The 14176-nt window shown below is 38.4% G+C and overlaps 4 protein-coding genes and 1 pseudogene across 9 annotated transcripts in view; 2 read left to right on the forward strand and 3 right to left on the reverse strand.

Moving 5' to 3' along the window:
- The window catches only part of LOC127681614 (zinc finger protein 665-like), a 233961-nt gene that overhangs the window by 215786 nt on the left and 3999 nt on the right, over positions 1-14176 (reverse strand). The gene's annotated exons all lie outside the window — the stretch shown is intronic.
- Positions 1-14176, forward strand: part of LOC127681600 (oocyte zinc finger protein XlCOF6-like) — a 1434619-nt gene that overhangs the window by 159500 nt on the left and 1260943 nt on the right. The gene's annotated exons all lie outside the window — the stretch shown is intronic.
- Positions 1-14176, reverse strand: part of LOC127681615 (oocyte zinc finger protein XlCOF6-like) — a 988257-nt gene that overhangs the window by 100962 nt on the left and 873119 nt on the right. Inside the window, exon 1 of one of the 5 annotated variants that reach the window (XM_052178084.1) lies at positions 13650-13917. The exons of the other annotated variants lie outside the window; for them this stretch is intronic. The gene's annotated coding sequence lies outside the window, so the exon portion shown is untranslated. Of the gene's footprint in view, positions 1-13649; positions 13918-14176 lie in introns of those variants that run through there. 5 annotated transcript variants of the gene reach the window in all.
- Positions 1-14176, forward strand: part of LOC127681631 (gastrula zinc finger protein XlCGF26.1-like) — a 117080-nt pseudogene that overhangs the window by 48809 nt on the left and 54095 nt on the right.
- LOC127681617 (oocyte zinc finger protein XlCOF6-like) overlaps positions 1-14176 on the reverse strand; it is a 1149846-nt gene that overhangs the window by 8107 nt on the left and 1127563 nt on the right. For both annotated transcript variants that reach the window (XM_052178092.1, XM_052178091.1), the window contains exons 2-3: positions 5498-5589; positions 798-924 (exon numbers count right to left, since the gene is read on the reverse strand). In XM_052178092.1, coding sequence (XP_052034052.1) covers positions 798-924; positions 5498-5527 — 157 coding nt within the window. In that variant the 5' untranslated portion in view covers positions 5528-5589. The remainder of the gene's footprint in view (positions 1-797; positions 925-5497; positions 5590-14176) is intronic.

Raw genomic sequence — 14176 nt, forward strand, 5'->3', positions numbered from 1 at the left:
AAAAAGGGGTATAGAACTAAATAGAAAACTCAAAACAAAGAATGTCAAATGGCTGAAAATCACTTAAAGAAACCTTGAAAGTAGTTAGTGAACAAAGTAATGGAAATTAAAACGACCTGGAGATTCCAACTTGTACAAACAGAATGTCTAATATCAAAACGTCATGTGGGCTTTGTCTCTGTTTAAAAGAGTTGCTTACTGTTTACATTTTTCTCTTTCTATCCGACAGGAAGTACTAAAATTTGTGGTTTGTAGAGAATTGCTTAATTGGACACAAGTATTTTGATAATAAAACCAATATTAAGGCTGGGCGGTGGTGGTGCATGCTTTAATCCCAGAACAGAGGCAGAGGCAGGCGGATTTCTGAGTTGGAGGCCAGCCTGGTTTACAGAGTGAGTTCCAGGACAGCCAGGGCTTTATGGAGAAACTCTGTCTCGGGCGGGCGGGCGAACAACATTAAGGCTGAAAAATCATAAGTAAAGAGTTTAATATACTTGTAAAATTAAGTGCTGAAATTATTATGTTTATAGAAATATTATTGTTTATTCTGAATACTGTTTTTCAACTCAGATGTTTCCAATTAAAGCAATATAAGAGGTATGGAAAGACCTCAAAAAATATAGTACTGGATACTCTTCCAAAGAAACCAGAGAACTGTAAAGTAAATATCATGAAAAAGTGATTCTAACCACAGCTTTCCTTATTCTAGTGGTCTCTTGATATTTCAATGAGTTTACATAAACAGAATGTAAGAAAATTCAAATAATGATTCAGGAATTCAACAAGTGTAGTCTTACCCACAAACAATAGATTGATGTAATTCTCAACCATCACATCCATGTACAATGCCCGATGAGCAAAACTGAGACATTCCCATTCCTCCCGTGAGAAGTCCAGAGTCACATCCTTGAAGGTTAACAGACCCTGCAATGGAAAACTACTTATTTGCTACTGGACAAAATTGTTTTCCTATATTAATAAAAAGCCCTTAAGAATAGGAGATACTTTCTAATACAGAAGAGGAAAGGAAAATATTGAAGGACAAATGTTTTCTAAGTTTTATGGAGATGCGTCTGAAGTTATGAATTACTGCTCTTCCATAGACAATCTATACAATGACTTACTACAATGCTCTAATTCATTAAGGCTCTCACCTTCAAGAATTTTCTGTGGTTTTCTGGGACCTTAGCAGCAAATGAAAAATTTGCAACCAGCACTACACTGAAAATTTATGTGTGCAGTTGGGATTGTATAATATCTTTTAAAGTTCTCTACTATGAAATTTGTTTCCCAGAATCCTCATGTCACTACACAATGTATTTTTAAACACAGTTCTTTAAAATGCATTAATCTTTGCTGAGCACCACTGGCAGGGAGAATATACAGCACATACACATAATTTCAGGCAAATGTAACCAACATACATCATACAAAAAAAGATGTTTACTCTACAAAATTTACTTTCCTAAAATACGTAGACTTCCTTGCATTTATATCTCTCTGAGAATGCATGATATAGTCACCTTAAAAGCTGCAAACATTTGCAGAACATACCATGTACATTTGGTATCTTTATTCATTAAGGTACTTTTATGAAGTATTCATTGATATTAAATATAAAACCAGTGTCAATTCACAGATGGTCAAGTTATGATGAGGAAAAATATGTGTCCCATTATACAATGTCCACCTTATTCAAATATGGACACTAGTTCAATCCTGTGTAACGATGTGTCTCACATGACTGCACATCTGTTTGACATTTTGAGGCCCATGTAAAAGTCTATAAACGTTATATATAAAAATAAAACAAACAAATAAATAAACAGGTAAAATATGAAATAGAAAACTAATGAATGGAATAAATGACCAAGTTTTTTTCCTCCTTAAAGAGAAAAAATCGCCGGGCGGTGGTGGCGCACATCTGTAATCCCAGCACTCTGGGAGGCAGAGGCAGAGGCAGGTGGATTTAGTTCGAGGCCAGCCTGGTCTACAGAGTGAGTTCCAGGACAGCCAGGGCTACACAGAGAAACCCTGTCTCAAAAAATACCAAAAAAAAAACCCTCCCCCCAAACCCCCCAAAACAAAAACAAAAACAAAAACAACAACAACAAAAAAAAAAACCCAGAAAAAAATCTACAAAGTCATAACATATATAAAATTCAAAATGACATATAGGATCAAATACTTAAGGGAATTATGTTATGAAAGTATATTCTTGACCAAGAATTAGAATAACCAGGGTTGGGGAAATGGCTCAGGGTTTAAGAGCACTGACTGCTCTTCCAGAGTACCTGAGCTAAATTACAAGCAATCAAATTGTGGCTCACAACTATCTTTATTGGAAATTTGATGCCCTCTTCTGGTGTGTCTGAACACAACAACAGTGTTGCCATGGTGGCCCAGAATAACCTGTAAAATGATATTTTACAGACAGAGGCGAGAAATGGCCCCTGGGAAAAGTGGAACTTCTTGTATATTCAGAAGCTGAAAATCTTACTTGGCAATTTACTACACTTCTGAAAATTCTCCTCCTTCCTAGTGGCTGGGACATAATATAACCAAGCAAATATAGATATGAAAGAATCCATCTTGTAGCCAAAAAATTCTGCTCACTTTGCTCCAATCATTTATGTAATTATGGTAGAAAAAGCATTCCAAAAATTCTAGTCACAGGTTCTTTCTCTCTTTTTTTTTAAGTCATTTCCTTTTGGGGCAGGTGGATTCTGAAACAACGGGCACAGACTAAGGATATTTACATATGAAGAACCTTATATCCAGGTTAAACATTATGTCTGTAACAAATGAGCATCAGAAATATAATACTGGGGCATGAAAAAAATCCCTAAGAGGTAAATGCACTTGTGGTGACTTCAGTCTCAAGGGTTTGATACTGAACCCAGGAATCTAGGCTCATAATGTATCATTCATTGTACATAAAAACATGCAGATGCTCAATTATATACGTAAAAAATATTGAAAAAATAAAAACATCAACACAACCCTTCAGTTTTACTGGTGCAACATGCCATTTCAGGGAAGAAGAAGCACAGTAGATGAACAATTCTTCCTTCTAAAGAAGAAAAGGGAACAAAATTGGAAAAGAAATTCCAAGCAAATGGTCCCAAACAACAAGCTGGAGTAGCCATTCAAATATCATAGAAAACTGACTTTCAACAAAAAGTGATTAAAAAAAAATGAGGAAGGACAACACTTCATTCACATCAAAGGCAAAATCTACCAAAAGAAGCTCTCAATTGTGTACATCTATGTCCCAAATGCAAGGACATTTACATTTGTAAGCGAATCTTTACTAAACATCAAGGCACATATTGAAAGAAAGCAATCACAGGTAAGGAGGGAGGGACCTCGGAGTGAAAGGGCCTGGTGGGGAGCGGGGAAGAGGAGAACCTGATCTGGTGTTGGGTGGGGGAAAAGGACTGAAGCCCTGAGGGCCAACAGAAAGAATGGAAACATGCAACCTCAGGAGGTAGGAGGTTGCAGGGACCCTCCAGAATGCACCAGAGAACTGGGAAGTGAGAGACTCTCAGGACTCAAAGGGAGGGACCTTAGATTTAATACATGACAAAAGGGAGAAGGAACTTATAGAGCTCACTTCCAGCAGAAAGCCAGGGCATCAATTGAGTGTGGGGGTTGCCATACCACAGTCAAAACTCTGACCCATATTTTTTCCTGTCTGAAAGAACTGCAGGGATCGCAATGCAGAAGACACTGGGTAAAAGAAAGTACAGCAACAGGCCCAAAGTGGGTTCTAGCTCAAGAGGAACTCACAAGGCCAGACACTGTTACTGGAACCATGGAGTGCTTACAGAGAGGAACCGAATTTGTCCACACTCCAGAAAACACAAGAAGCAGCTGAAAGAGTCAGATGCAGATATTTGCAAGCAACCAATAGACAGAAGCTACTGACCTCTCTGGTTGATTTAGGGAAAGGCAAGAAGAAGCTGAGGAGGAGGGCAATCCTGTAGGAGAACTAGCAGTCTCAATTAACCTGGACCCTCAGATCTCTCAGATACTGGAAAATCAACCATGCACCATACACCAGCTGATATAAGACCCCCAAAACATATACAGCAGAGGACAACTGGGGCTATGTTCAATCAGACAAGATGCACGTAACCCTCAAGAGACTACAGGCCCCAGGAATTTTAGAGATCTGGTTGTGTTGGCACATGGGTAGGAGGGTGGAGAAATCCTGGTGGAGACAGGGGGGTGGTTAGGAGGAATGCCATATGTAACAATCACAGGGTGGATTGCAGGGGGTGGTAAAATCTGGAGTATAAAGACATTAATTAATTAATTAATTAAAGACAAAAAAATTTTAAAATAAAAAATACTGCAATCTGGATCAGCTCACAAACATACAGTGTTATGACAAAAGAAATACAAATATTCCTGCCATCATTTGTGCCTCTAGGAAGTTAATATTTTTACTTTTAGGATTACAGACAGTGGGTTCTTATAATTTTATCCTTCTACTAATTGTTCTCTGCCAAGAGCCATTCTCATAGAGATCTCAAAACCCCCTCCTCTCAGCAATTTCTAGTTTGCTTTCTCTAGGCCACTGTTAGAAGGAAATGTACTAGTTTAAAGATTAGCCAAGTAAGCTAGATGGTCAGTACATACAGAGCTCACTCGAGTGGGCTCGAACAAATGAAGCTCACCTGTGGTTAGGTTACCATAGTAACTCCTTTCCACTTCTTCTCCTCATGATCAAAATATGATGCCAAGTTCCTACTGCATCTGCCAAATCTTCCCTGAGATCCTGAGAGACAATTCTGAGAAACTGTTCCTGAAGAATGATGCTAGCCCCCTGAGATTGTTCCCCAAATACAATGACTTTCCCCCTTCACCCCTCCCCACACCTGCTTGCTTGCTTTTATAACGCTGTGTGTGAAAATTAAAGTTTGACAGCTTGATCGGAATACTGACTTGCTGTCCTCCTCTTTGTGTTTCTTGCCCCACCCCGCCTTCTTCTTAGGTAGTTACAGAAACCTGGTTGACTGTCCTGCGGGTCGTGACTGTTCTTTTCCATATATTGCTCATGACATCGGTGTCAACATATTTCTATATCCACATCCACAAGCTTTTGTCTGGAACCCTGAAATATCTGAAATGCAACTTATGTGACACATGAGACTTTCCTTCCACATTAAAGTAAAAGTACCCAACTCCATCTAATGTAGACATTAGCCATCGATAGAGTTTTCAAGAATCATTTACAATAGATTCTCTTTGAGAGCTGCAAGTCTTCAGTCCATGGAAATTGGATGTCCACACAGTTGAAAGTCCAGTGAAAGTATAATGGTGTTATGTAAGTGAAAGGTCTAAACATTAATTTTTCAAAACTCCATAAGAAAATGAAGATCATATAAAATAAGACCTTTACATAGCATTATCATATATAGATGATAAAACTTTTGAATGGTTTGAATGATAAAGAGATTTCAAAAAGGTATGTGTACAGCACACTGACCTGTGGAGTGTTTACCAGAGAAGCACTCATTCTTTTTGTTGTTCTTCTCCCAGTTTCAAATATTGGACCTCTCCTTGAAATTTCACAACACACTTTGAGAAACAAAAAGATGAAATTAATAAAAATCCATTATGGATAAGGCTAAACCACATAAAAATACATTAAAAGTAAAATAATACTAGGAATCTTTTTTTTTCAAGATTGATTTATTATATGTAAGTACACTGTAGCTGTCTACAGATGCCAGAAGAGGGTGTCAGATCTCATTATGGATAGTTGTGAGCCACCATATGGTTGTGGGATTTGAACTCAGGACCTTTGAAAGAGCAGTCAGTGCTCTTAACTGCTGAGCCATCTCTCCAGCCCCACCAGAAATCTTGTCAACATTTCTAAAGGCATGAGAGCATGGAGTGACATATTTAGTGTGGAAAGGAATATGAGTATAATCTGATGAATCTTTCTAACATCAACTAGCACCAGACAAAAACAGAGAGCACATGTATACTTGCTATAAAACACTATTACTCAGAGTTATTTCTGAGAATTTGTCTTCCTGGGTCTACTAGACTCAAGGACCCATGGCTACTGTCTTCCATGATCGATGCCTAGAACTGAATGGTGTTTCAGTAGACATCACACTAGAATACGATATCTGACCCTTTGATGTGATTCCACTTCATCCTATCATTTAGACACAGTATATTCACTTTCCATGTGTGCCTTTTGTCTTGGAGTACAAAGATTCTATCTGCCAAATACCAGGGCTTTTGCAAAAGACTAAGTTGTCATCAGATTTAGTTATAGCCATTTTCATCATCATCTAAGAAGGTTTTCGACTCGTTATGAGAAAAAAATGTATATTTCCAATTTACTACTCCTTTCAATATGGCCATGTTTTCTAACTTCCATGCACACCTTTGTATGCATTGATCTTGATCCCTTGACATCTACATGAATGCATTAATACGTGAAATATTGCAATTAAAGCCAGAAAAGTCTTTAAATAAAATTCAATTCTGCTAAAATTTTATGACAGTTCTCCACTTTTCTAATGGTGTGGTAAATCTTCCTGAACATGCATATATATGAATCATGGCATAGTTCCAGGCTGATCTCAGGTTCTCTATCAGTAATGAATACGAATACAATGAGATTGTTGGAGCCTTGCTGTTATGGATTTAATCTCTGGTCATCACTCTTATAGGTTCACATGAGAGAAAGAATGTATGATATGGGTCACCTGGCATATATATCAAAATATATACATACACATATATACACACAAATACATGCATATGCTTATGCATGAATAAAAACAAAAGACTTCATTCTGAATGCTGAGGTATTATTACTAAGGAAAGTTGTCATGACCATGGTATCAGCAAATATTCAGTGCTTTTTATGTGTATCATTGACCTTATATTTCTCTCACATCAACTGATTCTCTTGGCATTTAACAGATATATGAATGGTCTCTTTCAATGCCCCTGCCTCAGAAGTTTAGATTGGGAAAACAAAGATGATGGAGTACCATGGATTGTCCTATAAAATTAATGAGAATTGATGAGGAAAACACTGATTTCCTAGGAACAATAAGCAAGTAAGCTTTCCATGTCATCACTACAGGCCAAGGAATAAGCAAGTGGGCAAATCCAGGCCCTCGGTGTTCCTTCTAACACTGTCTGAGGAATAAACATATGCAGCACCAAATTCACTATTTCCTTTCAAAAAATCCCACTATAAACTTGCACAGAAAATAGTGCAGAATACACAAAGAAGGGGAATGTGGTACAGTCATCACACAAAGCTGACTTACCTGGATCCGAAAGCAACTGACCATAGAAATACACACACAGAAAATAACAACAGTACAGGTGCACCAGTGTAAACTGTAAAATGTTTCTCTCTAATAGATGCAGAAAGTAAACTCAACTTGATTTTATTCCAGAGACTCAAAACAGTTTCAACAAGCACAAACCAAACAACACCAAGGCACAAACTATGTACAATCAGCGAGAGAAGGCTCACAACCCTGTCAATATATCTATGAAAGGCCTACAGCAAAATATCACAGTGGATCACTATGAAGGGTCTGAAGAAGGTGAAACAGAAGGAAAATCACTGAGTCTAATGAAGATAATAGTGAACATCCCAAACCTATCACTACACAAGCTGAAGACAGCTGTCATCAATCCACTCTACTCAGAAGACAGACAAGGATGTGCAAAGCCTCCACACTAACTTATCACAGTGCAGTAGTGCTTACAAAGAGAAAGTAAGATTTAGAATATTTTCAATGTTTTCATAAGAATGAGGAAGGCAAGTTTTCTCAAATTACAAGAAACATAATTCTTCAATTCAAGAGCTACAAAAATCCCAAAACAATTTTTTTATTCGATGTATTTTTTATTTACATGTCAAAATGATTTCACCTTTTCTGGTCCCCCCACTCCCCGAAAGTCACATAAGTCCCCTTCCCTCCCCTTGTTCTCCCATTCACCACTTCCCACTTCCCTGTTCTGGTTTTGCCCTATACTGCTACACTGAGTCTTTCCAGAACCAGGGGCCACTCCTCCGTTCTTCTTGTACCTCATTTGATGTGTGGATTATGTTTCGGGTATTCCAGTTTTCTAGGTTAATATCCACTTATTAGTGAGTGCATACCATGATTGAGAAATTAGACCCCAGAAAACCAAATAACCCTATTAAAAATGGGGTACAGAGCTAAACAAAGAATTTTCACCGGAAGAACTTCAAATGGCTGAGAAGCATCTTAAAAAATGCTCAACTTCATTAGTCATTAGGGAAATGCAAATCAAAACAAGCTTGAGATTTCACCTTACACCAGTCAGAATGGCTAAGATTAAAAATTCAGGAGACAGCAGGTGTTGGCGAGGATGTGGAGAAAGAGGAACACTCCTCCACTGTTGGTGGGGCTGCAAATTGGTACAACCACTCTGCAAATCAGTCTGGAGGTTCCTCAGAAAACTGGGCACGTCATTTCTGGAAGATCCGGCTGTACCACTCCTGGGCATATACCTAGAGGATTCCCCAGCATGTAATAAGGATACGTGCTCCACTATGTTCACAGCAGCCCTATTTATAACAGCCAGAAGCTGGAAAGAACCCAGGTATCCCTCAACAGAAGAGTGGATGCAAAAAATGTGGTATCTATACACAATGGAGTACTATTCAGCCATTAGAAACAATGAATTCATGAAATTCTTAGGTAAATGGATGGAGCTGGAGAACATCATACTAAGTGAGGTAACCCAGTCTCAAAAGATCAATCATGGTATGCCAAAACAATTTTTAATAATTGATAAATCACTAAATAAGTTATAAAAATATAAGAAAAATCATGTGTTTTTATATATTCATAAAGAATAATCTGAGAAGTCAGAAGACAATTCAGTGACTAAACAGATACTGGCTATGTTGGCTTAGCATACAAACTGCTAAACAGGGCTTTGTAGGTTGATGTGTGTAAGGAGTCATAAATGGCTCTGGCTAGATACTGATCCTTGTGCTGTTATACCAACCCATCTGATAATGCATGTATACCAGTGTAGTAGTGAGAAGTAGGTAACAGAAACTTTACTGGTTTGAACAGAGGTCAGCTGACAAAGGAATTACAGACATGACCCTGGAAGCTGATCAAAACTCACTCTAAAGATCACAGGCCCAAACGTGGAGGGTTTTTTTTTTTGTTTGTTTTGTTTTGTTTTGTTTTTTTGTTTTTTTTATTTGGTTTTGTCGAGACAGGGTTTCTCTGTATAGCCCTGGCTGTCCTGGAACTCACTCTGTAGACCAGGCTGGCCTCAAACTCAGAAATCCACCTGCCTCTGCTTCCCAGAGTGCTAAGATTACAGGCATGCGCCACCACTGCCTGGCCCAAAAGTGAATTCATAACTAACATACTGCTATATGTAGAAATACTAGAAATGCATTTAACTTATTGGTGCTTTCAGCCTAAGTTATACAAACATAGTTTACTTTATTTATTTGTTTGTTTGTTTGTTTGTTTCTCGAGACAGGGTTTCTCTGTATAGTCTGGTTGTCCTGGAACTCAGTCTGTAGACCAGGCTGGCCTCAAACTCAGAAATCCGCCTGCCTCTGCCTCCCAATTGCTGGGAATTGCTGGGATTAAAGGTGTCCGCTACCACTGTCTGGCACAAGCATAGTTTGTAAAAGGAATACTGCCAATTATGAGAGTACTGAGTAAAAAGCAAGCAATGGGGGAATAGGAAAAGCTGTAAAAGATGGAGTAAGTGGAGTTACCATGAAACAAGGAATTATGAATATGATAGTTTGGATACCCAGCCAAAAACCTGTCTCAGAGCATACATGAAACACAAGGATATAATGAAAACCTGAATAGCTAGGGATGGGACAGAGAACGAAGAGACAGTAACTGTGCAAGCACTCTGGGGCACTTCTTGTGCAAAGGACACACTCCTGAAAATGCAAGCACTAAGGGGATTTAGACAGCATAGATTAAAATAAAGTCTAGGATCTTTGTAATATCTAAAATAGCAAAGAAACCAGATAATGCAAAGACAGATGACAAGAATTTCTATAAAACTGAAATTGGAGATGCAGGGAAAAATATAATGATGTCCAAATTTACAACATGTAAAACTTGATGTCCTGGGCATTTGTAGACAGCATCAAGTAGAAAATAAAAAGTTGTCATAGGAATACATAAATTTTTAGGAAGTAATGAGGACAGTGTTTTCAAATCATGCCACTTTATGATTCTTGCCTGTGACATACAGGCTGAGTATTGTTGCCATTTCTACCATCAACAGATCATAAATTCCTGCTCCAGTGACAGTGCTGTGCTTTAAATTCAAAAGTAGTAGATACATAAATTGAATGTGTATCTTGGAATTATTTTGTCTATGTGTACAACAAGGAAAGTACATCTTCAATTTCATTGAGACTGAAAAAGACCTCCTTCTAGAATGGGAAGAATAACCTATGGTTGTACATAAATTCATCATGGAGGCAATATGAACACTAGGACTTCGATTTTAAATCTTGCAACTGACATTTCCTCAAATACACACCTGAATCTGGATACACACAATTCCATACTTGAGGCTTTCAATCAAAGTTTACTATCACTTGGTTCATCACAATCCTTTTAAAGTAGACGAACTCAAATATCAATGTGTCGTGTTCAGACACTGGGACTCTTGAGTACTAGAAGACCATAGCATTCAAATCTCTGAGAGGCTGGGCGTGGTGTCACACGCCTGTAATCCCAGCACTTGGGAGGCAGAGGCAGATGGGTTCAAACCCAGCCTGGTCTACAGAGTGAGTTCCAGGACAGCCAGGACTACACAGAGAAACCCTGTCTTGAAACACCAAAAAAAAAAAAAAAAAAAAAAAAGCCAGGCAGTGGGGGTACATACCTGGAATCCCAGCACTCTGGGAGGCAGAAGCAGGCAGATTTCTGAGTTCGAGGCCAGTCTGGTATACAGAGTGAGTTCCAGGACAGCTAGGGCTATACAGAGAAACCCTGTCTCGAAAAAAACCACATCCAAAAAACAAACAAACAAACAAACAAACAAAAAGAAAGTCTCTGAGATTAGATTACTGTACTCCAGGATGCATCTCCCTATTGTCAAAAATAAGTGCTGTAACAATGTATATCTCTTCCTAGTTGTCTTGTCCTATCCTTTACAATCAAAAGAGGTGATATTACATTAACATACAGTAGTACTAAATATTTATCCATAGATTAAAATCAGGAGAGCATGGAATAATGTTTTTCAAGAACTGAGAGAAAATAATTGGCAACTATAATATTAATCCAGAAAAGCAGCTACCAGTATTGACAATGTATAAGGTACATGTGAACTTAGTAATACATTAAGACATGTTTTTCAGTCAAAAACCTACTTAGATAATAAACTGATGAAAAATTGCACAAAAGAAAAAGACATAAATTTTTCATGAGGTCGTAGGAAATAAGACATTTATTGTGAAGAATGAATGAATAAAAGTAGGAAATGTTCCTCACATACAGCATAGTGAAGCTCTATCCCACACTAAGAATGGAGAACAATATGAAGCATAATTTGCCACTCACAATGCCAGCAAACCTTGTAGATTAAAAATCCTAAGGATACAATCTCACAAAGAACAATTTCCTTGAACAATCATCAAAGAAGTTCACAATAAAATTCTTGGTAGAAGTCAGAATAGATGAAACAGATATCTACTTAATGAAGAGTATTAATTTGTGAAGGTTGGTTTTCATTTCAGGAAGAAGAAATTCTGCACATCTAAACTGATTGATTATTATGTAGGGATATTTGAACCTGTTCTGACTTACGGTGTGGTTTGTTCCCTGGCACACAACTTGAATCACTATGGTTGGAAGGCAAGCATGCACTTAGTACTCACTTTAATATCAAACAACAAAAGGACAGTTACTGAGTAGAAAGAGACACCCCTGTTTGAAAGCGAGGTCTAATTGAATAGCAGAAAATGTGGAATGTCACAGAAAGATCTGACAGAACAGGATATGCACAACTCTCCTCAGTTGAGAGAGGAAAGGGAAGCTACTTAATGGAGAGAAAGACAGTACAGGAGGAAGAGAATAGTAAAGGAACACAGTAGAGGGCATTAATAGCAGTACAGTGCAGATGAGAGGGTAGAGCAACAGAGAGGGAGAAGGAAACACTTTTACTGGGAGAGTTTTACAAATTCAGATTTAAAAGATAACATGAGCTGTGCAGTGGTGGCGCATGCCTTGAGTCCCAGCACATGTTCCACAGTGTGAGTTCCAGGACAGCCAGGGAAAAATGGAGAAAGTTTGTCTGGGAAAACAAAAAGAAAAAAATAAAAAACAAGAAAAGAGAACATGCTAGGCATAGGTAAAGACAGAATGAGAAAGAGATAGACAAGATCCCACAGAGTTAAAAAAAATTGCTACAGTTAATTTAAGGCCAAGCAGAGCATTTCAGTGTCTCAGAGCAAAACCAGATTGAATAAGGCCTCTGGCAGAGGAATATGAGCTGGAATGAAAGGTACTTTTATAGTCCTGTGGAAAATCTGAAACTGCCTAGTAAAAAAAGCTTTCCAGAATGTAAGTAGAGAAGAAATATACCTCAGCATAGTAAGGAGAAGAGTCTCCACCAAACAGTACAGAAAAGGTCAACAGTAATTATTCCACTCTAATCAGGACTAATTCAATACAGTGCATCAGTGAGTGCACAATTCAAGGAATAAATATCGGGGGCTGGAGAGATGGCTCAGCGTTAAATGGAAATTGAAATTTTCCAGAATCATTAATCAGATAGCATCTGGAAAAACCAAATTCATTTGCTATTTCTACTAACAGGTGAGCCCCACCCCACCCCTTGTTCAATCCTCCTAACAAACCTGCATCCTTTCTTAGAGTTTCCTTGGCTTTTACCATCCAGGGCTCTTAGTTCTGATTTATAGTTATGCAGATTTGGCTGAGCATATAGAAACCTGAAAATGGGAAATTGTTGTTCAGAAAACCTGGAACTTTTCACAGTACAAAAATAAAAGATGCCAACACCAGGCAAAAGAATAAACATGAAGGAAAGAGATGATATCATGAAAAATGTCTCCTTTCATCTACGGATTTCAGTTTACCCTATGAGATCAGTCAAACTGTTAACACACAGAGTCCTTTTCCCAGCAACATGGAGAAGGAACAAGGAAAGTATTGGGACACATGGACTCCAGACTGTTGAACTTCAACAAGAATTCTCTGGGAAAAAAAGCCCGGAGTGCAGGGGTCTAAGCATTCCCACACATTGCAGAATTCAACAAACCATGAATGTGCAAGGGCAGAGTGCTTTTCATAAACCAAGGAGATATTTTTCCAGAGAATTCCTCGAGCTTTATTAAAGCTTTTGCAAATAAAGCCCTCCTGGTGTACAAACTCCAGATATGGCCAAGGATCTACAAGATTATTTTAGAAAAATACTTTGGTAACCATAAAATCAATTAAAATATCACCATAAACACAATTCACAGGATCTCAAACTTCCTGATAATGGTAAGATACCCACAACACAATTGTGAGAGTGGCGGCAGAAAATGCACCCTGCTCCACACCCCTGCTCCGCTCCTGCCCCTTTCCCAGCCCAACAGCTCCTCTGACCTGGCAGGGGACAGGAAGCGCTGCTGGATGTCCTAGGAGGCCAGGACAGCAACTGCAGCTTAAGGAAGTTTTCAGGCTCCGCAAATACTAGGCACTCGTCTCCATCCATGACTTGCTGATAAATTGTCCTTGGCACTAACCACAAACAATATATGTATCCTATAAGGAGGGCAATTTATATGATATCCAAGATAAGGAATTGAAAACCAAGAGTCACGTACAGAACTTTATTAGGCCATTGTTATTTATATTTCTTCTTTGGGTCCTGGTCATCTTCTTTAGCATGTTGACTTGGTGATCTGTATTATTTCTGCAGTGTATAGAATGGATGCTGATCATCTGTGTGGTCCATTGTTTATTTAAATACCACTCTGTTAACACTCATATTTTCAAGTAAGGGTGTTTGTGAAGGGTGGTGTGTGGTGGTTCTTGGCTTTGTTTCTCAGATTTTCACAAAATCCCTAGAGGTGATGCTTGTTATCCAGCCTGATTTGGATATCAGCCATTAGGCAAGGCTACAGGTGAAC

Source organism: Apodemus sylvaticus, chromosome 3 (assembly GCF_947179515.1).
Source record: "Apodemus sylvaticus chromosome 3, mApoSyl1.1, whole genome shotgun sequence".
In the NCBI taxonomy this organism is placed as follows: Eukaryota; Metazoa; Chordata; class Mammalia; order Rodentia; family Muridae; genus Apodemus; species Apodemus sylvaticus.